General features: G+C 40.1%; 1 protein-coding gene and 1 long non-coding RNA gene across 4 annotated transcripts in view; one reads left to right on the top strand and one right to left on the bottom strand.

Annotated features, from left to right (window-relative positions):
- Window positions 1–24,691, top strand: part of PDE7B (phosphodiesterase 7B) — a gene marked incomplete at its 3' end in the record, with an annotated part of 632,720 nt that overhangs the window by 551,675 nt on the left and 56,354 nt on the right. For all 3 annotated transcript variants that reach the window (XM_082474733.1, XM_082474735.1, XM_082474734.1), the window contains one exon: window positions 403–486. In XM_082474733.1, the coding sequence (XP_082330859.1) occupies window positions 403–486 (84 nt within the window). The remainder of the gene's footprint in view (window positions 1–402; window positions 487–24,691) is intronic.
- Window positions 436–21,795, bottom strand: LOC309666961. The gene is made up of 3 exons (XR_014267425.1): window positions 8,875–21,795; window positions 3,170–6,873; window positions 436–504 (listed from the first exon to the last, which is right to left on the bottom strand). It is a non-coding gene; the product is annotated as an uncharacterized lncRNA (long non-coding RNA).

Here is a 24,691-nt window from a genome sequence, read left to right as displayed (position 1 = left end):
AAATAGCACTGTGGGCAATTATAACTTCTAATTAGAATAAAAGCTATAATCCCAGCGCACCGTTTTGTCCTCCAGATTAAGATGCTTCATCTTTATGGCACTAGGAAGAATAAAAAAGACTATGGAAACTTTGTAAATTACCAAAATGTTCACAGACCTATCTTCCAGGCAAATATAAAGGAGTGCTGCTTCATTTGTTAGAATATTGCCAAATTCATTACTCTCAGCATTCATTAAACATCCCTTCCCACATAGCGCTCTCTTAAACAAGGTGAATGGAATCATTTTTCTCCTGATATTTGGTGTAGGTTCCAGTGACATAAGTGGGTAAGAGGATTTACAGAGGAAAAGTGAATACACTTGGCAACGTTTTCAAACATTTGCTTGGATTTTGTTTTCTAGGAGATGTACGACTGAGGGGTCAGACGGGGGTTCCTGCTGAACGCCGCGGCTCCTACCCATTCATCGACTTCCGCCTCCTTAACAGTGAGTAATCAAGTGTACCTGGAAAGGAACAAATGTTTCCTTGAAAAAAAAATTCTCACTTCCCTCTGAACTTCAAAACCCTTGGAGGTCCGCCTTCCTTCCTCCATCTCTCCCTGCCCAGTTGCAAATTAACCCTTGGTCTTTAGATTTCCTTAGTAGTGAAGTCATTCGGGCCCTGCCCTACCTCACAGAGCTTCAGTGAGGGTCCAGTGAAATCATACCAGCTTTAAAAATGTAAATCTTGAAAACAGTGAAGCCCGACACGAGGAAGCTATTCCTTTCATTATCCAGGACATTCTCTCCACCTTCAGCCACGACTAGACTAGAGGAGATTCTATTTTATTTTTAAAACCCCACAGGATAACCTGTTGTACAGCTGCCCTTAGTAACTATCCATTATCTGATTTTCCCTTCTTTATCTAATCTAAGTCTCTGAGGTCCGTTCTTGCATCCCTGGTAAAATGCTTCACCATGGCGAAGACCTTTCAGTCTGCACTTGCTGCTGCTTCCTCCATTATGACTACTTCAGAAGTTCATTTATTTCTAACTTTCCCCTTCATATACTATTCCTCCTTTGGAGATTTGCTCAACCTCTGGTTCATAATTCTCTTAATTTCAGGTTCCTTTGGAAACCCAAACCAGTACCAGTCACCCCTCCAGATTTCATGTCTTCTAACTATCACAATCCTTCACTTGGGATTTGGGGGTGGGGAATGAAGAAAATGGATAAATTTCACAACTTGCTCCAAGGTTTTTGGCATGTGGTTCTCATAGCACTTCCCATCCATAAATTTCAAAGTGCTGGGTTGCACCCACAAAATATTACTTTCCTTTGGCATAAACAAGTTCAACTCAAGAGGTAATTTGATTTACCTTGACCCCTGAAAATTACTAGGAGAAATTGGAACTTGCTATTTCTGATCCTTAGATCCGCCAAAGGCCAGTGAAAGATGGACGTGTGTATTTCTCCTGGCTTGTCCACCTCCCATATCAGTGTGCAATATCTGTTTTTTCAGCTCTTTCAGAGACACAGGGATTCGGAGTAACTCTTTTCATACTAGAGACAGCTTCCCCCACCCACACCCAAAAAAATGCATTTTAGAGGATACAGTTGAGTTCCTAGACTAATGCAATATTGGTTACAGCCTATGGGGAGCTCTGATGGTGTCTCTTACCCCGCCTTATAACCCTGAATACGTTGTTCCAGCTACCCATGGAAGTTATCCCTTTGACAGCCCCTAGCCTGTATGGATTTCCAGGTCCCAGGCATGTGGTCCCACCAAGCAGTGCGGGGATAAGCAAGGGTCCAATTCACTGTCTCCTATAGACCAGGACTCTCAACGGCATCACATACTGAGGGTCAGAGGCAGAAAATAACCAAAAAGCCTCTTTTCAATCGTAAATGAGATGTTATATCATGGGTCCTAATATACGCCATGAACAAATTAGGAAAATAGGAGACATTTCTCCTTATAATTCCAAGGTTCCAAATGATAAACTTTTTTTGTTTATCCTAGTGTTAATGAGCAACATCAACTACTAATGATAGTTATCCTTGCAGGTGGGATTATGGAATATTTAACTGTCTACATCTTAGGTTTCTGTAACACTTGGATTTTTTTAAAGTACTTTGTTTCACTTTTTAAGCTGAAAAAAACTGGAAATTATAAAAATTTAAATTAAAAATTTAATTTAAACTCAATGCAGGTAATACTTTGCTGTTATATTACTCACAACATAATATTAGACCATCTGTAAGCAGGTGCCATCCTGTCATCCCTCTGCCGTAGATCCTCCAGGAACTTCCTGGTACCTGGACTCAACCCTAGCCTCCTTCCCCCGACTCTCTGCCCTCCATCCCCGATTCACCTCGCCTGTTGCTCATGACCTCCCACCCGCCGAGTGACAGTGTTGGCCATTCATCCTGCAATTCCCTTTCTCCTCTGCTCAGCACTCCACTCTGGATAACTCTTTCACTCGTATTTCTTTATCAGTAACATATGCTAAGGCAATAATAATTTGCCTTCACTGTACTTTGTTTTCTAAGTGGTCTCAATTTTTTTTCCTCTATACAAAAAACCACATCCCAAGATAGACTACAGGATCCGAAAGGATATTCTCTTTATAGTTATTGACATCTTAGTAACTTCTGTTAACTGACCAATTAAAGGGTCCCCTTGAAAAGATTATATTAAATAATTATAAATGTCAATCATCCTCTTCATTTAACCAAACAAATCAGATAGAACTGAAGCCCTCTGAGATTTTTCCTTATTTGTGATACTACCCATTCCATTGTCTAGAACCAATGACATTACCGTGGTCACTCTCCACAGTTTCCTTAGTCTACAGTTAAAGCAGCTTGTCACCAAGTAGCAGCAGATGTGTGCATATCTGTGTTATATAGTCACATAAGATATATGTGTCACGTCTCCTACGGCCTTATCATGTACAGTCTACTTAATTGTCTTTGATCTCCTTCATGTCCGTGTTGTGGTTTGCCTGAGTTGTTAGTGTGTGCTTTCTGCCTAAAGGGAAACATTTTAAATATAACTTTATAAAAAATTTGAAATAAACCCCTGAGAATATTTTGAGACTTCCTCCTAAAGCTTTTAGTTTTACCAGCTGATTCCAATTCTACATGATAAGTACCAAACTAAAGTGATTTTTAAATGTAATTTACCTTAATTTTGAGTCAGTTTTTTCCAAGAATAGGCACAGACCCACTTTCCTCAGGTGCTTGCAGTTCTGCACACTCTCCCAAGGTAGAATCTCATCTAGGACTTTAAAAAAAAAAATGTTTGTATGAAAAACTGAATCACCATAGCCTCTCTTCCCTGTGTCTGCATCCCTGCAACCTTCCTCCTAAAAGGCTCTGTGAAACCTACATGGCTGCCATTCCCTGTCCAAAGTGTCCCTGGTGGCTTACCCTCTACCACCCATCTCAGCTACGCCTTGAATGGCTGAAACATGCAGAAGCAAAAATGTACACTAAGTAGTAAGACCCATTGTACTTCTCCATGGGCCCCACTAGCCACAGCCCCCAACCTGTCACAACAGGACAGGAGACATCAGAATTCATATCTAAAATAACTTTCCTTCTGTCAGAACACAGTCTCTAGATATTCAAACAGAGAACTAGAACAAGGATGGGCAAACAACAGCTAATGCACCTAATCTGTGTCCCTACCCTGCCTGTTTTTGTCAACAAGATTTTGTTGGAATACAGCCATGCCTATCCATTTATATATTGTCTACAGCTACTTTCACCCTACAACGGCAGAGTAGCTGCAACAAAGACCATATGGCCCACAAAGCCCCAAATACTTAGTATATGGCCCTTTACAGAAAAAAGTTACCAACCTTTAAGTTAGATTTTTAATCAGGGTAAAAGAGTTTATGACATCATTATAGGCACATTCAGTCCAGTCTATTTTCCTTTGTTAATATCATATTTTTTTTCTTTTCAATTCCCAGTGCCATCACGTTACTTTAAGAATGGACTCACATTAACAAAATTTACATGCAGTAGAAGTATAAACAAAAAGGGAAACTCTTGCTGATCCAGATTTTAAACTCCACAAGTTTAATTTCTAAATGCACAAATTTTTTTTGCAAGAGGTGCTCCTTTCCCCATATTCTGTGAGGGCATAGTACTACCATGCCCATGTACCTGTCATCTACATGTAAGGTGACAATATATACCTGGTTTGCCGGAGATAGTCCTAATTTGCACCTGTTGTCTAGGCATACCTATTAATAATGCCACCTTTCAACTCCCAAAACATCCTGATTTGGACAATAAATTACAAGGCCAATGGATTGTATGGTTTTTCCCCCAAAAAGTACTCTGAGACAACACCCTTCCTATGTCACATGCAATCTGAGGATAAAGATCAGAAAATCCTCCTCATAAGAAATTCATCCAGATCAATAGAAACATGTGAGATAAAATTACTTGTTAATAGCCAGTTTCATGTCCTATTTATATTTCATACAATTTAGAAAAGAGGCATCTATATGAATTTCTAGAAGCTTCTCTGGATAAGTAGCAGGAAACTGTGGCTTCAGCACCATTGTGTGGGACACAGGAATTATAGACTTCTAAAGAAGAGAGTCATCTTTACCTCTAAGCATGGAGAGGCAGAACAGAATGAGAAAAAAGGGTGACAATTATTTTTAATCCACATGAGGTTCTAAAACAGAGAACTGGAGGAGGGCAGGAGGGATGGGAATGTAATGGCTCGTATTATCCCCATGCTGATTTCCTATGTACTGACTTCATTTACTGACTTTGTTTGGGGGGATACTAGAGAGGGGAAAATGTAGAGGAGTGTTCGGAGAGACGGGTGGCCAGAGGTGAACGTCGCAGAAGCAATTACAGTTTCTGCAGAGCAGGTGGCTCCAGTGACCCCTGCTACATCTCTGTCTCCTGGCTTAATATAATCAGGAGCCTGAGTAGATAATGACTAGGTGGAGGTGTTCCCGTGGCAACCACTTCAGAGCAACACGATGTGATTTCCACACTGGCTCAGCAAAGGAAGTGACATACAAAGCAAACATGCCCAGTGACTGTGGAGCTTGAAAGAAAGAAGGAGCATCAGCTGGAGGTTTTAGGGCACAAAATATCAGCTGCCACAGAGAGCCTGGAGCTCCAGACCAGCCCCGAGGCTGTGCAGTAGTAGGTTAATTGGCTATTTGGCTTTTCCTGTCAGTTAATTTGCTAATCTTGATGTTTAAAGTTCTATTCCTCCAGATCTGCCTCTCCAGGCAGGGCCATTTTAGCTGCTCAGGCATGAGGTAGTTTTAGTAGCGCTACCAAAATATTTTCCTTTGATCATTATTTCCAAAAGAGAATATTTGCAAACATATATATATTGACCTTTTTATGAAGAACTGACCCAGAGACTCAAATGTGTTTTTTTTAATGCTTTTTTAAAAGCTTCCATCTAAACACATTACACCCTGCAGAAATATAAAACACATTCACAAAATGACAGTCAACCAAAAGCCACCCTGCATGTTACAAACCATCTGGTGCTAAGTGATATCCCCATCTTAAAGAGGGAGGGGCGGCAATTTGATTATAAACTCCATTTTCTAAGAGAGAATTCCTAGCAGATGGTGACAGCCTTTCAGTAATCTTCTGAAAGATAACTTTTTTAAAATTGAAGTATAGTTGATTTACAATGTCATGTTAGTTTCAGGGGTACAGCACAGCGATTCAGATATAGATATAAATATAAATACATATATTATCTTCAGATTCTCTTCCCTTATAGGTTGTTACAAAATTTTGAGTATAGTTCCCTGTGCTACACAGAAGGTTCTGGTTGGTTATCTATTTTATATATAGTCGTGTGTATATGTTAATCCCAACCTCCTAATTTATCCCTCCCCTCCGCCGCCTTGAATGATAACTTTTAATGTTACGTATGAGAACCACACAAAATGTAAAGAACCTAAACTAAAATGTGACTGCTGAGATATTGTTTAGGGTGCAAACTTGCAACTAATAGATAAATAAGTTCTGAAGATCTAATGCAGAGCATAGTGATTTTAGTCAGCAGTACTGTATTATATACTTCAAAGTTGCCAAGAGCTCTTAACTGTTCTCACCACAAAAAAAAAGAAATGTTAGCTAGGTGAAGGAATAGAGGTGTTAACTATCGCTACAGTGGTAATCATATTGTAATACATAAAGGTATCAAATCAACACGTTTGTACACCTTAGACTTACACAATGTTCTATGTCGTTATATCTCAAATTGTTTTAAAAAAGAAAAATTTAAAAACAGAAAATAGACACTTCCCTGGCGGTCCAGTGGTTAAGACTCTGCGCTTCCATTGCAGGGGGCATGGGTTCGCTCCTGGGTCGGGGAACTAAGATCCCACATGCTGCACAGCGCGGCCAAAAATATATATATATTAAAAACAAAAAATAAAAACATCCTTTAAAAAAATGTTACTGTGATTTGAAAGAAGTCATGCTCAGAGGATGATATCCCACCAGCCCCAAACCCCGGCCCCCAGCCCTGTGCTCCCCAAGCAGAGAAGGGAGGCGCTGGCTGGGACCAGCTCAGACTTCTCCAAGGTTAACGCCCCACAATTTCAAAGTTCAATATTTGCCTTCCTCTGGGAGAAAGGCAAGGCATTGGTTGTGGTTGTGGTTGTGATGCCTTCTGACTCACCTGGAACGTACTCCGTGATGGGCACTCAGGGTTTCTGGCTGCAGGCTCCCCAGCACTTCAGATGCGGAAGTGCCAGACCAGTAGGATGGTTAGCCACCGAAATGCCACTGCACTGCAGAAGACAGAGTTGACGGTGTCCGCACTGTTTTCCTCGTTCCCTGTCACTGTTTATCACTGGCCATCAGTGGAGTGCTTCCTAGGATAAGCAGTATGCCAGGCCCCAAAGATACGAATATACGTGAGACATAACCACTGCCTTCAAGGAATTTACAGAGACATAAGCAAATACATTTTGATATGACTGATACATCTAATAATACATGTGTCTAGAATAAGAGTACATATAATACGAGAAACATATATGTGTAAACAAGATTCAGAGGAGAGAGTGATAAACTTGGGGGAAGTTAAAGAAAGGAAGAATTAACTCTATCTTGGGAAATGAGAGAAGGCTTTCTGGAGGAACTAAAACATGAGCAGCTCTGAAGCAACGATGATGTGAAGGAGGGCTGCGCACTGAGGCCAATGTTTAGGGCTTCAGGACCTAAGGAACCAGGAAAGAGTCGTCAGCCCTTCTACTCAACTAGATGTAGGTGTTGTTGGAGGATGCAATATTCAAGGAGGAGCCAAACAGAGAAGTCAAGAGAGATCATGCAGTAGCCCTGACTGTCTGAGGAAAACCGTATTCAGAAGGAAAGAGTTTTCACCCTCTAAAGCCAGAACTGAAAATAGCCCTTGCCTTCTATTAACCTGGCTGATATCATTTAACAAATTTATTTTTTATCTGAGTGATGAAAAACAGACAATTGAATCCGTGAGCCCAGTATTTCCTCTGGGCTGTTATCCACTCATTCAACAAACATTCGCTCTATGCCCAGCAGGCTGTGAGGCCAAGGTGCCCTGGGCCACGCCAATAACCACCGGGCTGAGACAGCGTTTTACATGATGACTAGCTCCTGTCTCGGACGACAATGGACTGGAGTCTGCCAGATCCACCAAACACAAATATCCGAATAATTCCTTTCCAGTCAACAAGGACTGGGGGGTGGCGGGATGGCACCTACTACATCCCTGGGCTGAAGATTCCGAGTGCTTAAAAGGAAACTTTGAGATACTCCTCTACCCTCAAAGACCTAGCAACCTTATTAGATGGATAAGACAAATACACATTATACCAAGGACCATACAAGAGCATAAATGAACGACTTCTTAAGTAAATGACATGGACAGTAAATCAGAGACAAGAGAAGGCAGAGATTACTGAATTGCCCTGAGCAGTAGAAGAGGACTTTATGGTCTCATGCTGAAATCTAAAAGATAAGGCAGAGTGTTGACTGGTTCAGGAATTGCCTAGAAGTGAGACTGAGCTGACATATGGGAGATATTAAGCACTGAGTAGGAAGAAGGTCCAAAAAGTAGTAAAATACGTTGACTAGAGAGAAAATGAAAAGGCTTGGAATGCCAAGATAAAGGATTTGAACTTGATTCATAAAGCAAACAGGATCGCTAGAGAATTTTAAGAAAAACGTGGATAAAGTAGTGTTTCAGAAAATTAACTCACATCCATACGTTAGGGGGAACAGACCCAATGAATCAAAAGAAATATAGTCAGGTGGCAGACTATGATGGCAGTAGAAATAAAGGTATAAATCCAGACATGATGTGGAGAAAAGGAGATAAAATGTGCTGATACTGAAGAGTGGACATTCCAGAGGTTGGTCTGGTCATCTGAAAACCTGGAGGTGAGGTCAACGGTGAGGAAAGTGGAGGGTGATGGGGAATGTATGGTAAGCTCAGTCAGGACAAGTTGTTTGCAGGAGAGTCAAGTGGAAATGTCCAGGAGAAAGCTGGAAATAAGGGATTGCAGTGCAGGGCAGAGAGGCCTGTTTTGTAAGCTCCATTTGGGAATCACATCCGTCCATGAGCCATATGGCCAGAATAGGTATCACAAAATCAACGACTACTTTGTTCAAATGCTTCTAGAGTATTAGTTTATAATAAGCTTGATTTAGCAAAGCACAAGACAGTTGACGAGAAAGCCCACAAGGAAGGAAGTTTCACCAGCAATTTCTTTTCCTCTGTGAGAAATAATTTAGACATCACAGTTCAGACACCTCTCCCCAACCCTCCGCTCATGGATTCTATTCGGTACAAACGTGGCTGCTTATATCAGAGCCCAGAGGGTTTGCTAACTCACCTGAACACAGCACAGAGAAATGGTAATTTTCTACTGCAGCATTTCCTTGAATAAAACCCTAACCCACCTGGAGTATTTCTGGCATAGTGGTGTCTTTGGATTTCTGGAGACAGTAAAATATAGAGGGAAGCAAGAGTAAGTCAAGTTTTTTTGACTGAAGTTTCCCTCTGAGTCACTGAGCTAGAATGACTTGTTTGTTAAATAAAATTAAATTCAACCTACCCAGAAGCAGTCACAGCCGATCTCTTGTGACTTCATTAAATAAACAAAATGAGGGGTTATGTCCTCTCATTGCCACCCTACTCTCAAAGTTTCAGAAGAACTAAAAAACTCACCATGGTCCCCATTGAACTACATATGGAAAAATACAGTGTTTCCATCCTTAAAATCTTTTGTGTGTTTCCAAACTGAGCTCTCAGAGTTAACACACAAGATCAAGATCTTGTTTCCTTTCTAACTAGCAAACCAGATTGCCTTGGGGCACCTGGGTGGTTTATTACTGATAAGTAACCTTAGGAGGGAGGGCAGTAGAACACATGCCCGAGGAAAGTGGCAGCAATTACAGAGGAAAATCCCAAGGGAAGGTGGCCAATGTCACTGCACCTAACAACGGTCACCACAACAGCCTTAACCTGGGAGGTGCTTAACCCCAGGTCCAGGATGCAGGTGGCTGGCGGTGGAGCCCTCTCAAGCAAGGCTCCCCAAGGCTGCAGTCTCCCCAAGGCCGAGAAGCACAGGAGGGCTGCTGCGAGCGCTAGAAATAAGAGGCCTTCACACCCCCGCAGGCTGCTTCTCTGCCGGGTCCACCATGGCTGCCCACCTAGATCCCCGCGCACACTGAACCACAGTCAGCAAAGGAGACTGGCAAAGAGACGATGAACTTGCAAGGCAGACCTGAGTTTGAATCTTACATCTTTTGTGAGCACGGGAAAGATGCTCAAACTACTTAATGTCCACACATATGGAGGGACATTGTAACACCAGACTCATTGGGTCAAGGTGAGAGGTAAATGAGATCAATGTGTCCAGCAGCCCGTCTGGCTCCTAATAGGTCCTCAATAGATGTAGTTTAACTTTGGATGTACCTACTGCCTCTGCTGAGTATATGCCTACCTGGCCACCTCCTCCTAGGAGACATCTACATTCGTCCCTCCGTATCCACAGGGGATTGGTTTCAGGAGCCCTGGGCCACGTGGATACCAAAATTGGCGAATGATCAAATCCCTTACAATCCGTCCTCATCCGCGGATGCGGAACTCATGGATACGAAACCTGCGGATAGGGAGAGTTGTCTGTCTGTCTTCACCACTTGAGCCCTGGCCCAGCATTATGACCTTTGTGAAGACTCCCTCAACCCTCCCAGCTAACTAATTATTCCCGCTTCTGTGCTCCCACCATATCTCCAAGAAAGTATCCATCACACTGTAACTGCAAACTCTTTGAACCTGAATCTACAGATAGTATATTCTCAAAACATCCTGAGGTGATCCGATGCAGCAAACCTGGACCTTCTATGAGTATTTGGAAACCACTGACATAGGTCAGTTACGTCACACACATATCATATCAAATGATAATAATAATAGCTAAGATGTGTGGAGCCTTTAGGTTCCAGACACTGTATTACATACTTTGCACAGATTGACTCATTTAATCTGCACAAGATCCCTATGAAGTAGGCACTGCTATTTAAAATGAGGAAACTGAAGCCCAAAGAGGAGAAATAACTCTCCCAGGAAATAACTTGTTAGTCAGAATTCAAACCTCAAAAATACAATGCCAGAACACAAATTCTTAACCATACTGGACTATAATTCTTCTTTATATATGAATTTTAATATTCAAAGGCAATATATGTATGCCATACATTCCTTTTAAGTGCAAAGTACTCATATTAAGTATTTTTCTTACATTATAATCATAATTTTCTTTTTATAGTACATTTAGACAATTCCCTTTTTGGTATGAAATGCTTCAATATCATTGAACAAATGTTTCTATAACTTAACAAGAAATTTGTAATTATACACCTAAATACTAGATTTTGCAACTTTTCAACTCTGTTTTTCAATATTCCTACTGCTCTGGCAGACGGTGCCAAGTGACAAATTGCTCATTTCATCACCTGACCTTGTGTTCTTTGATAAGAAAGAGAAGGATAAGAAAGAGAAGGGTGTGGTGGTGACAGCTGAGGACAGTTGTCAACTGTCCCCAAGAAGAAGGAAATGGAATCACTATTGTGACAAATTTAAGTCAGATGTGAGGCTGCCACTGGTTGCTTTAATTTTTCTCCAGGGGGAGTTGGTTATTTCCTGTCATGCAAACTGCATCGTTGAAAGACGGTTTCTCAAAATGTTTATAATACATGAAGTAAAAAGAAGCAGGATACAAATCGCGTAACTTAAAAGAAGATCTGTTATGTTTTTTAAAATATACCAGAATTTTAACAGGGATTATTTCTAGATGATTATTATTTCCCTCTTTCTGTTTTTCTATTTGTTATATCATAAGCATGTATTCCTCTTATATTCAGAAAAAAAATGAAATTGTATTGAAAAGAAAAAAACTCAATGTTGACCAGAAATAGAATCTTTACCTTTTTTCCTAAATAAAGTAATATCAGCACACAGAAAATGAAGTTGCAGCCATGGTCCAGAAAACATTATTTACTGGGCTATCTTGGAAAACTGATTGGAGGTTGTGAGGTTGGGTAGTTATCGAAGCCATGCATGGTACTTCACAATGATGGCTTGTCCTTTGAAGATGAAGTTTATTCCAAAGAACATTGAAACCAAACTTCTAATTCACATTTAAACAGCACTTTACATTTGACAAAGCTTTTAAATGAAGGCACTCAAGAGATCTTTCAGCCCTGTTTTTCAGTTTTACAAGCAAAAAACCAACCAACAAACAAAAAAACAGAGAGGCCAAGTGACTCACTGCAAGGTAATGAAAGAGTAAAGATCCAGGATTCAGGCCTTTTGACATTGTTTTTCCACACAGTCACATGGCCTTCCTTATTTAAACGTTAACTTAAAGATATAAAATAACTTTTACCACTTGTGATGAGAGAAAAGATAAAACAAGGATTCTCCCTGAAGCTGGTGGGAGCCAGCTGCCTGGGTTTGGATTCTGGCAGCAGCGGCTGCCCAGACCTCTCTGTGTTCCAACTTCCTGGGCTGGAAGAGGATTGAAGAGTACAGACCTCACAGGCTTATTGTGAAAAGTAATGAGTAAATGTGTGTAAAGTGCTAGCACAGTAGCCATCCCAGTACAGATCCTCAATAAATGTGCGCTTTTATTATCACGGTTATTCGTATTCCTATTTCTCTATGACCATATGTAGAAGTGCTTTGTGGGAAGAGTATACAATACATAACACATTTGACTTATATTGAAGGCAGTGATTCATTAACCCTTTTCAGTTTTTCATTCTTTCACTTATTCGTTCTTTCAACAAATATTTATTGAGCTTCCCCCTGCAATGCCAGACACATCTCTTTCCCAAGTATGTTTCTAAATAAAGTGGTAGAGAGAAAATGGTAGCTGGAAACATGGGATTGGAAGTATTTTGGTTTTGTTTTTGCAAGACATTTAAGCATGCTGAAATTATGGTGAGAAAGATGTAGTTGAGAAAGAACAATGGAATATATGAGAGAGAAAAGTCATAACTGGGAGTTGTTAGGGAGGGGGAAGTTTCCCCCTCTACCCCTCTTGAGTTCTTGTGGAGAGACAAATAATAACATGGACACAAGACAGATGAAAAGGAGAAAAAGAAACAAATTTTAATTCATGTGCATGAAGGACTCATAGAAATGGAACCTAAGAAGTGGCCAAAGCAGGCTACTTTTATACTTTTTTACACAAAATAAATTTGTGAGGAATTGACAGGATGAAGAAACTTAGGTTTGAGGTGCCCAGTTAGTGAAGAATCTAAACGGAGTTTGGGCTTGTAAATTAAAGAAGAAATAAGGTTTGTTTATGCAAGCGTCTCAGCCCAAATTCCCAATCGTCCATGATCAGGGTGTCCTTCTACCTCCAGATACAAGAAGTGCACCTTTCAAGTGAGAGGTTGATTTCCTGCTTTCAGGGGGACAGAGAGGAAAATCAGAGCATCCCTCTTACATTGGCTGTTTCTTAAGTAATTTTAATTCAAAATAATCAGTACGCCATTGAGACATATTTTGGGGTGACCTGCCCCCCTCTGTTGGGGCCCCAACAGAGCAAAACGTCCTGAAAACGTAGTAGGGGGACTGGCCTTAGAAAAGGAGGCAGCTCATCTAATAGAATGGATAGAACAAAGACAAGAATGGCTGCAGAGTAGGAGGTTTTGTTGGTTTTGTAGCAAAATGGTAAGGAATGTCCCACCTAGTGACTTTCAATCTCTCCATGAAGTAGGAAGCAAGGTGGAGCGTGGTGGAGACAGGGCACTGGAGGACCTTCTGAGCTTGACGGCCATGCATTTGTGGCCCAGAGAGAGAGATCTGTGCTCCACCTGGCCCCCAGCACTCAGCATCTGTTGGACCACAGCTGTGGTGCCACTAAAAGGAAAATTCCAGCAACAACATGGTGGCCTGGCCCCACCTGGGACAGCTAAGTCTGTGTCATTGCTTTCCCGTTTTCTCACAGTGTGGACCGTTATAGATAAGCTTGTCACAATATAGATAAGCTTGTCACCATTCCTGCCCCAGGCCGCCGCTCTCCCACATCTCCCACAGTGCAAAACTGAAAACAAAGAAAGTGATAACCTCCTGTCAAAGACTCCTCTCTTCTTTCTTGGGCTTACTTGTGCTCTGTGGGTAATATAATCTGTAAGGAATGTCCAGCGATGAAAATAAGTTTTACTTCTGTCTCCAGTGTCTCTGCCCTGCACACCCACCCCATGACCACCCACAGGAGCCAATTCATCACATGAAGACAGCTGTGGCAGCAGCTAGTTTATGTCTAGGCGGGGGTTGGGAGACGTTTCCTCCTTGCTCTTCTTCCCCCGGTGGCTATGGATCCTGTGGCAATGTGAAGATTTCTAGCACCTTCCCTCCCAAGAGTCACCAAGAATTCGTCAAGTAGAACAAACTTAACCTTAGCATAGATTGCAAGCCCTAGTACCCCCCTTCCCTCTCCCACCTACCATTTTTTGACAATCCTTGCCATGTGAAAAAGGAAAGTCCCCCATCTCCTCTCTTTTTCTTTTCTCATTATTTTCTTTTGTGCCTTAGCAGATTTGCTTTGTTTTCTATTTTGGAGACAATTCTTGGTAAAGACCAGGAAACGAAAAATCCACCAAAAAACCTTCTCCTTGGAAGACCTGGAGTAAATCTCTCTCTTTTTTTTTAAGAAGAAAAGGTAAACTAAACAATTTATATTTATTGAGAATATACTGAGTGCCAGGATATGAGCTACAGGAGATAAAAGATAAACAAAACACTTGGGGAAAGGCTGGTACACAACTCAGACAAACACCAGCTAAATTAACACCAGATAAACTGACAGGTGCCAAGGAGGCTCCCGTGGAGAGAGCATTGGTCATTCTAGTGAAGGACCTCATGGAGGGGTTGGCATTGGTACTTGGACAACAGTTGGATTTTTATAAGTGGAAATTTTTAAAAGTGCATTCAAAATAAAGACCAGAGGTGGGGAAAAGCTGGGTTCATTCAAAACTGAGTGCCTTCAAATCCTAGAGTGAATGTGTCGTGTTGAAGGGAGAGAGCTGCACAGTTGAAGGGAATGTAATCAGAATTGATGTAAAATTAGGCTGAACTTTTACTAAACCATGGGGATTGTTTAGAACTATACCAGGGGCTGTCTTGAATATCAGTTTGTCGTTTACTCTGTAAAAAATAAAATGGAGACTCACTGAAGGCTTGTGTGTAAAGAAAAATACGTTTTCTCCTCCCTTGTTCCTTGCACAGCAAGTGGTTGCTTCTTTTTAATATTAAAACTAAGTTACAAAGAAATGGCCAGTGATTCCTGGCTGTACAATGAAAGTGCATTCTCTACCACTTCAACACCTTTAGTCCAATCTCCTGTACCTAAGAGCAAGACTTCTTTAATGACATGCTTTATAAAAACAGCATATACTGCTCTTGATGTCCAATTCTATTTCAAATTGTTACATAGAAAGTCCAGGATCTCAATCCGATATCAATATAAAATGTATCATTATAACTCAAATTAGCTGATATTTATTGAGAGGGTTCTATGTGCTAAGCACTTTTTATGTATAACCTTATTTATCCCTCTTAACAATGTGGTAGGTTCTGTTAATTATTATTATCTTCAATTGACACAAGAGGCAGTGGAGGCACCAAGAAGATGCAGAAGTCCACATAGCTGTATGGGACATAGTCAGGTTGCAAAGCCACACAGTAGATTCTAGGGATCATCCCCCATAACCCTCTGCTGGAAGGCTCCCCACCACCCTCCCTGATGATGATGGCATCCTCCTTAGGCAGGTCTCCAGACACACTAAGACTGCTGGGATCCTCTTTTTCATTGATTTATTCACTAAATAGATATGTATTGAGCACCTGCTCTGTGTCAGGCAGTGTTCTAAGGGCTTAGCTCAGACAGTGGAAAGGAAACAAACAACAAACTTCCTTCTTTTAAAGGACCTCTTCTCTTAGAGTATTTTCTCTACCACATTTGTCCCTCTTGATTATAGCAACAATTATTTAAGGAGAAATATTAGGTCTCCAAAATGTAAACACTATTCTTGATACCACTGCCAAAGCATCTTAATCTTCATGTAAAAAATTATTTTCAAAGACAAATACATGATAATACCTCAGAGGGAAATGTCTTAAAAGATAAGTGTTGATTAATATATTGAAAGACAAGCATGTTCTAGTCAGTTGAATATTCTCTTAATTGGGAATTGCCAAACAGATAACCTGTTTTGAAAGAATTATAATAGAACCAAAAATTCCTAAAACAAAAGCTATTTGGGACGTAACTTTTAGTTTTTCTTCAGTGACTCATGACTTCTCAGAATCTTAGAATTCTTCAGAGTCAATTATTTTTAATAGCAATTATTACCTGGAACTTCAAACCAATCTTTGTGAAGACTTTAGCTTTCTTATGTATAAACTTCCCATTTGCTGAACTTGCACAGGCCAGTGGTACCACCTGAGACTTTGAAAATAATCTAAAGCAGTGGATTTTTATTTCAGCTGTTTGGAAATGACTAACAGAGTAATACAATGGATGAATTTCATCTAACATTAATAGTTGGGTAAGTAAAAAACACCCACTATATGGAAATTAGTAAGACATGTCACTATAGTCTTATGACAGGAATGTTCTCTTAGAGTATTTTTGAACTACCTATTTAACAGCTCTTACCACCTTAAATCACCCATTGGTATTATTTTTTAAGTGTTTTAAATAGAGAAGATTAAGAGAAGGCACATTATACTCCTTTAAATGATAATTAAGAGGCTCTGATAACCATTTACCAATGATATTAATGGCATGAATAATAAGAAAGTGTGACTCAAGGTGATTTAAGGACAATTTAAATTGCATATGAAAGATGAAAACTTGAGCTGAAGTATTAAGGAATTCTTAAATTCCACTTCTTACATTGTGGAGTGGAGTTTTAAATCAGGATGAGACATATGTGCAAAGCATCAACAAAATAATATTTTTTTTTAATTGAAGTATAGTTGATTTACAATGTCACGTTAATTTCAGGTATACAGTGCAGTAATTCAGAGATATATATATATATTCTTTTTCATATTCTTTTTCCTTATAGGTTATTACAAATTATCAAGTATAGTTCCCTGTGCTATACAGTAGATCCTTGTTGGTTACCTCTTTTCTATATAGTAGTGTGTGTATGTTAATTCCAAACTCCTAATTTATCCCTCCCCCACTTTCCCCTTTGGTAACCATAAGTTTGTTTTCTATGTCTGTGGGTCTATTTTTGTTTTGTAAATAAGTTCATTTGTATCTTTTTTTTTAGATTCCACATATAAGCAGTATCATATGACATTCGTCTTTCCCTTTCTGGTTTACTTCACTTAGTATGGTAATCTCTAGATCCATCCATGTTTCTGCAAATGGCATTATTTCATTCTTTTTTATGGCTGAGTAATATTCCATTGTGTGTATATATATATATATATATATATATATATATACCACATCTTCTTTATCCATTCATCTGTTGATGGACATTTAGGTTGCTTTTATGTCTTGGCTGTTGTAATTAGTGCTGCAATGAACATTGGGGTGCATGTATTTTTTCAAATTATAGTTTTCTCTGGATATATGACCAGGAGTGGGATTGCAGGATCATATGGTAACTCTATTTTTAGTTTTTTAAGGAACCTCCATACTGTTCTTCATAGTGGCTGCACCAATTTACATTCCCACCAACAGTGCAAGAGGGTTCCTTTTTCTCCACACCCTCTCCAGCATTTATTGTTTGTAGACTTTTTGATGATGGCCATTCTGACCATCATCAAAAAGTGATACCTCATTGTAGTTTGGATTTGCATTTCTCTGATAATTAGCAAGATTGAGCATTTTTTCATGTGCCTATTGGCCATCTGTATGTCTTCTTTGGAGAAATGTCTACTTAGGTCTTTTGCCCATTTTTTGATTGGGTTGTTTGTTTTTTTGGTACTGAACTGTATGAGTTCAACAAAATAGTATATTGTTAAAAGAACATTAAACATTAAACAAAAGAACATTAAAATCACTTTGCTGTATAAAATTAAATGCCAAATGACAGTATCATGTGTGCACATCCCCTGATGCCAAACTTAGTCTTCCTTCTCGGAACTAATGAAAATCAATTTTGCTTTTATTCCCATCTTATGTCAATAAAATATAAGCTACGCAAGGAAAGAAACTTTATCTTGTTCACTGCTGTATCCTAGTGCCCAGAACAATGCTTTGCACGTGGTAGGGGCTTGACAAATATTTGTTGAATGAATAAATATATTATTTAAGGTGTTTATTCAAAAAGACTTGTTACTATGGATGGCATATTCTATTTTTACTAAAGTTAATTTGTACATAATATGCTGACAACAGTGGCTGAAGGTTTGCCTTGTTACAAGAAGTTTTTCAAATAAGAGTTCAGTAAAGAGTATTTTCATGAAGACTAGCAACATTATGTGGTACAGCTACCATATTACATATATTCCATTCTAAAGTATTCATATTTGTGACAAAGCATTAATAATTGAAATGCAATATATAGGATATATTTTAGCAAAAGGAACATATGTTCTTTCTAAGGAATAAAGAAAATTAAAACATATGACTGAATCATCCTTTGCCCTTAAGCTGTATTTTCAAGCCTATAGCCTTCGTTAGTATGTCTCATTTATAGCACCATTTCCCAAAGTGCGATGTACATACCAAAGGATACACAAGAAGATCTTCTTGTTACAGGAAGATCTCTTCCTTTAATAGTTACATATTTATTTTAATGTACTAGGGAAAATGCAACTAGCACATCAAATCTATTTTTTATTGATACCAAATTAATACAATATACACTTAAGTAAAAATGAACTCACTTGATTTAAAGAAAGGTACTAGGTACACAGTGGTGTAAGTAGATATGGCAAAGACCATAGTAATGGCTGGTGGATGAATGAAACGGGGGGGGGGGACTCTGACCTTAGTTCTTGCTTGGAGCAAGACACATCCTGCATCCTTATGAGGACCTTCTTACAAGACTGCAGTCTGTTGCTTTACCACCTTCACCAGCTAAGTTTTTATATGGTAGAATGGCTTTTAACCTTCTCAGACTCAGTGCTTCCATTTTACAGCACATAATTTATAATGTCCTCCGATACTATCTAGAAAGGAAATCTGTAACCTACTTGTTCACATAAGTTCGAAAAAAAATCAATCTAAGGTCCTGGCTGTATTAGAAAGCAAAAATACAATACAAGCAACTTGTGACTTAAATAATGTTTTCAATATGTAAATGTTTGGGGATAACCACCTTAGAAGGCACAATGATGTAGTCAAATACTGCATCTCCACGCAGAATCGCTGTGAATGACAGCTACTACTACAGACTGCTGCAAGGGTGTTACGTGGGTAACGCAATCCAATATCATAAGCAATTTTGCCACTGGTCATTTCCCAAGACGGAGAACAACTTCTGATAAAGTCCTGCCCACCACCCCTCCCTGCCAAAATTACATTCCTCCCTTAATTTGCATAGTGGTTGCATTCCTGAAAAAGGAATATTAAACTTTGCAAAAGAATACTTTGTGCTTATATGTAAAACAAGGAAACAGGATTAGGTTCCAGGTTCAGATAATTATAAACAGACTTTTCACCTACATGAATACCTGAGTGGCAGTTGAAAAGTTGGAACAAGATACAGGACAACTCTTTGATGTGTGGAACTATCCCACACCCTTCAGCACATCCAGTGTTCCTGGCTCCCTTCCACTGAATTCCGTTCAGAATCTTTCTGTCGTTGTGGTGACCAAAAATGCCCCCAACATTTCCCAAGTGCCTCCCGTGCTGATCTCATAAATCCAGTAGCACTCCTGGGTTTCCTTGTTTAAGCTCTTCACTGCTGACTAATGGGTAGTCATTAATCCACTTTGAGCTTTCTATTTATCAGTGATAGCATTTGGTTCTAAAGTATCTTAAATATAAAACATTAGCTCTATGGCTTCTAAAGAACTATAAAAATATTCTATTTTATTATTATTACAGGAGTTTTATTGTTTACAGCTTGTTAACTGTAAAGTTTGTTGGCTTACAGTTGGTAAAGAATAAGTATTTTTAACATAAGTTTCAGAGAGTTTGGTTGCTTTTACGAAAAATATTTCAGAGTTGGGGCTCCTGAAAGAATCTGAAATTCAATATAGCTAGAAATCTGGTTACCGAAAATCGGATACTTTCTGAATTATCTAAGCCTCCTAGGGCTGCAAATTTTGACAGCATAGCTTTAAAAGCAGATTCTTGGCATAATTTTGAGTGGGTTTTGACCAAGTCATGCTGAGAAATTTGCAACTGCAGCATTCATTGGGATGTACAAGAAAGAGAAAAAAAAAATTAATGAAAACTTTCCAGGGTGAGGGACCTTAAACTTAACTGAACTTCTGAACTTTACGCCCTGCTGTGATCTTTCTGACACTTTGAAGAATCGTTCTGGAGAGTCTCCAGAGAGCACACTCCTTACTCTTCATTCTTAAACAGTGTGAAATCTGTCAACCCAACCAGGTCATCAAGAGGGCAGACTGTGACTTGTCATACAGAGAGGGATGTTCTCTAGGACTTTGAAGAAGCTGGGCAGATTTTGGTTTTTACCAAGAGCGAGACCCTGGCTTTTTGAGAAAGGGACTGATTTCCATACATTGGGAAAGCTGGCTTAGCACATACACTTGAATCAAACACAAGCTACCAAAGTGACGATTTGACATCCATCCCCTTAGTTCTTATCAGAAAGCTGATCATTGAAAACAACTAACAGAGCTTTATTTGCAGAAAATGGAAAGTTTAAAACGCCTCAGCTGAAGCAGAACCTGATTTTCTTTCATTATTAAATCTATTGTGGGAGACAAAGAAACAATATCAGTTACTGAGAGGTGGGAACTCTTGATGCCTCTTCTTCTACTTGTTCTAGGTTTTTGTTGTTTTGTTTTGTTTTGTTTTTAACTGAGTTCTTTAACCTTTCGGTACTCTGTTTCTCTGCTTATAAACTTGGAATAAGGATAGCTATTATTAATTCAGGGGTTTTTTGTTGTTGTTGGAGAACTGGGAACTCTGGGAAAAATTACCAAATCGATGAAGTTTTTCTTTGACTTTCACACCTTCTTTAACTCATTCCATTGTGCTAAGTGCTGGGGATTAAAAAGTCATTAAGGCATAGCTCCTGCCCTCAAGGAACTAACATTTTAGTGGGTGAGAAAACAAGTAAATATGACAGTTCTGCCTTGCATGAATAACTGCTTTGCTGAACGTAGAGGCGGGGTTGCTATGGGAACCCAGTGCCGAACACCAGCAACCACTGGGAAGGATGGAGAAGACTTTCCAGCATCCTCTATCTCCTCTCTCAGCCTCCCCACCCCAACTTCCAGCTCTCCCCAAAGCAGAGGCTGCCCTTCTGAGATAGAACCCCAAGCTTCAGACTCTTCCTTCTGCCCCTTCCATCAGAATCTATCTGTTTGATGTTGCCTATCTAATTGTGAACTAAGTCAAGCTAAGGTATTCATTGATTGGTTAAGTGACTCTTTCCAGATGATAGCTGCATTCTGACTAGGGCTGTCCTTACCCAGTCCACTCATCTTTATTGAGCAGGCACTGTGTGGATTAATTTCAATTCTTTTTTTTAAAATTAATTAATTAATTAACTTATTTATTTATTTATTTATTTATGGCTGCGTTAGGTCTTCGTTTCTGTGCGAGGGCTTTCTCTAGTTGCAGCAAGCGGGGGCCACTCTTCATCGCGGTGCGCGGGCCTCTCACTATCGCGGCCTCTCTTGTTGCGGAGCACAGGCTCCAGATGCGCAGGCTCAGTAGTTGTGGCTCACGGGCCCAGTTGCTCCACGGCACGTGGGATCCTCCCAGACCAGGGCTCGAACCCGTGTCCCCTGAATTTCAATTCTTTTACCCAGAAGACTGATGAGTGGGAAAACCAAGGCTTGAGCCTGATAATCTCACTATAGACGAAAGGCTCTTTCCTTGGAATGACACTCGTTTATCACAGTCTGTTGGCTCTGCCTAGCTAGATAGCCCCACTGGCTGAGACTGCAAGTAGAGCGGTAGGATCGTGCTAACACGGCTCACCTACGTGAAGAGGGGACAACACTGGCACAAGCACCATCATGGCGTCACAGCCGCTCCTGGAGACCCAGACACCCCGAGGGCACTGCTTAGTTATCCAGCAACACTAGCTGCCTGCTAGAAGAGCAGTTGGAGGTCCCAGGAGAGTGCAGGATTACGGTTTTCGACTGTTACTGCCGTGGAGGAACAGGAGTGGGCTCCCCTCTTGACAGGGAGCTCTCTGAGGGAAGAGGCCGTGTAGTCATCATCTCTCACCCCCAGCACCACCCAGCGTCTGGACCAAAGTAAACCCTTATTCAATGTTTGGAGAAGGAAAGGGAAAGGAAGGGGAGGGAAGGAAAAGGAAAGATGAGCTTTTGAGACAATCACGGACAGTCCTTCTCTGGGTCTCTCCACAAGTCCTTTAGCTGAACTGATTCTACAGCTGTCATGTCTCTGCCTTCCCTCCCTCTCTGCCTCTTCCTTCAGGCACATCAATTAAACTCTTCACTCTGAGCAATCCGGTGCTAATGAGTGAGGATGAGGAAGGCAAGAGAAACCTCAGCACAGACACTTCATATACTTCTTCGTGCATTTCTTTGTCACTCCACTTTCACTCCTCGCCATTTGCATCTCCACAACTCCTACCTGAGCGGGTTTTTCTACAGCTTTAGCAGGTTGTACGTATATTCACTTTTTTTTTTTTTTTTAATACAGGCTGCTATAAGCTTGTTTTTAGAGCTCTATGGACTCTATAGTCCTAAGAATAAGAACATATTTCTTACTGACTGCTCTACCCCTGCAGTTAGGCTTCACCTCATCTGGAAGAACATGCAAGACCCAGTCCATTACCAGGTAGAACATGACCCCATTGGCAGGAAATCCCAAACGCATGTGGGACTCAGAGGGTGCTACAACAAATTCCTTACATGTCTTCTCAGATTGGCTTTCGTTAGTACAGAGACCACCTCCAACGGGTGCTTGTATGTCCCTCCTCTTTTGACCTCCCTTCTTCATTCCTTTTCTCCTGCTCTGTCCTCTCACCCTCTCTACCCTGCCACGTCCCCTACGTACATCCCAGGCACCATCTTGCCTCTATCCCTTGTGGAAAGATAGGCTTCTGACTCCATCCAGGGCAAGGGGCAAAGTGAATCATCATATTCTTGAGAGTAGAGCCCACTAGACAAATAATCTTTCTCTTGCTCATATTTTCCACTTTATGTGATAATTTCTAGGCATTTTTATATTGAAGTATCCCTTACCCACCACAGCTGAAGTAGAAACAAAAGTAATGAAGATGATAAGAGGCCTTCCCACCACCTTCCTCTGAGTAGTTGAGGGCAGAAACACTGTCTTGAAATTTCTGTGTATTCAGTGCACAGTAGCTTGCACAGAGTAGGTGCTCAATGAATATTTGTGGGTGGAGCTTTCCCAGTGTTTACCACACTGCTTAGATCTAAGCACCAAGAGAGACTCAGAAAAAAACAGCCAATTCATGCCTAAAGGACTTCATTTTCATTCATTGACATCTACCAAAGAATATTAGATATTTATTAAATAACCATTCCTGGTTAGAATATTATTTAACGTTATAGAGGTAATTAGAAATATTTAGAAAACACATAAAAGATAGATGTGTCTTCTAGAGGGAAGAAGACAGGAGAAAAGGAGAGAAAGCCCACGGGCCATGTGAAACAAGTGTAAGATTACACTCTCAGACCACGTCTGAATCAGCAGACGTCCTTCAGGTAAAAATCTTAGGAGACTTTAAGGCCCGGCTCAGAAATGGTTAAACACGAGGCCTGTGTGCATCCTGTCACAGTTTTATTTTGAGCAGCCTGTTTGCCCAAGTACCTCCCACTCTTTCCCTTCCCCAGAAACTGCCGCTCTGTTCTATGTACACAACAAAAATGTTTGTCTTTTCCAAAGCTTGAGGTACTAACCAATGTCTGTGAATTTCTTTGTGTAATAACATAATAATCAAATCACATTTAAGTCAGTGTCAGTAATACATGTGTTTTCAATTTTAAAACCCACAAGTGATTTATTATTCACCTCCCAATATTCCATTTGTACATTTAGTGAGAGAAACAGGAAAGTTACATACATAGAATCACTTCCAAGTTTTGCTATGAAGTTATTTCTCTGGTTGTTTTCTAGTTATTTTACAGGTTGTCTTTCAATATTAGCCCTACAGTATTTCTCACTCTGACATTCCTGTTCAATGATACCGATTTTAATCTTCAACGTTTAAATCTTCATTGTTTTTAAAACACTTGTATTTATGAATTACATTGAAATGTCCATCTTTTGCTTTTGTTTTACTATGTTTTTAAAAAAGGAAGGAAATCTGAGATTCCTTGAGTACTGATGCATCACTGTGCCTCAGGGAAAATAGGGTCCCATGCTGGACTGCCATATGTCCCCTGTTCTTTGTCCTTTCCTATAAAGAGCAGAATATAATGAACAGAGCATCTTGAAAGATCAGATAGACCAGGGTTCCAGTGCCTGCTTTGCTACTTATCAGTTATGAAACTTTGGATAAATTAGTAAACTTTTCCAAATCCATTGCTTCATCTGTAGAATGTACCTAGTAATACCAACTTCACAATACCCACTTTTCTGAAAATTAAGTAGGATAACAAATGTAAACTAACTAGTAGGTGCTCAATATCTCTTAGTCCCATCACCCCCTTGCCCCAGGCCCTGTTTTTGCTATGGATAGAATAAATGGAATAGGAGGCCAGGGGTGCTTGTTCTAGATGAAGTATATCAGTTATACCTTTGGGGACACTTCAGGTACCCATGCAAGTGGACACTGGAATAACCATCTAAAACAATTCCTTCTTCTCTCTGATCTAACTCAATGTGAAAATCTATAGCTTTCCATGGCCTGTTAATGGTGTGAGTCTTAGTGGGAGCGTTTCCTTAACAGTGTCCTACACCAAGAGCTGCAGATGTGATTACAACTGAGATGCCACTGTAACCCATAGACAGCCATGTGCCATAAGAGACACATCTCAATGTACAAGTAAAAATCTCAAGCTCTACTAAACTAGAGTGG

This window comes from Balaenoptera physalus (assembly GCF_965194825.1).
Source record: "Balaenoptera physalus genome assembly, chromosome: 9".
In the NCBI taxonomy this organism is placed as follows: domain Eukaryota; kingdom Metazoa; phylum Chordata; class Mammalia; order Artiodactyla; family Balaenopteridae; genus Balaenoptera; species Balaenoptera physalus.
The sequence above is the reverse complement of the archived record's forward strand: the minus strand, read 5'-3'. Positions and strand labels throughout refer to the sequence as shown.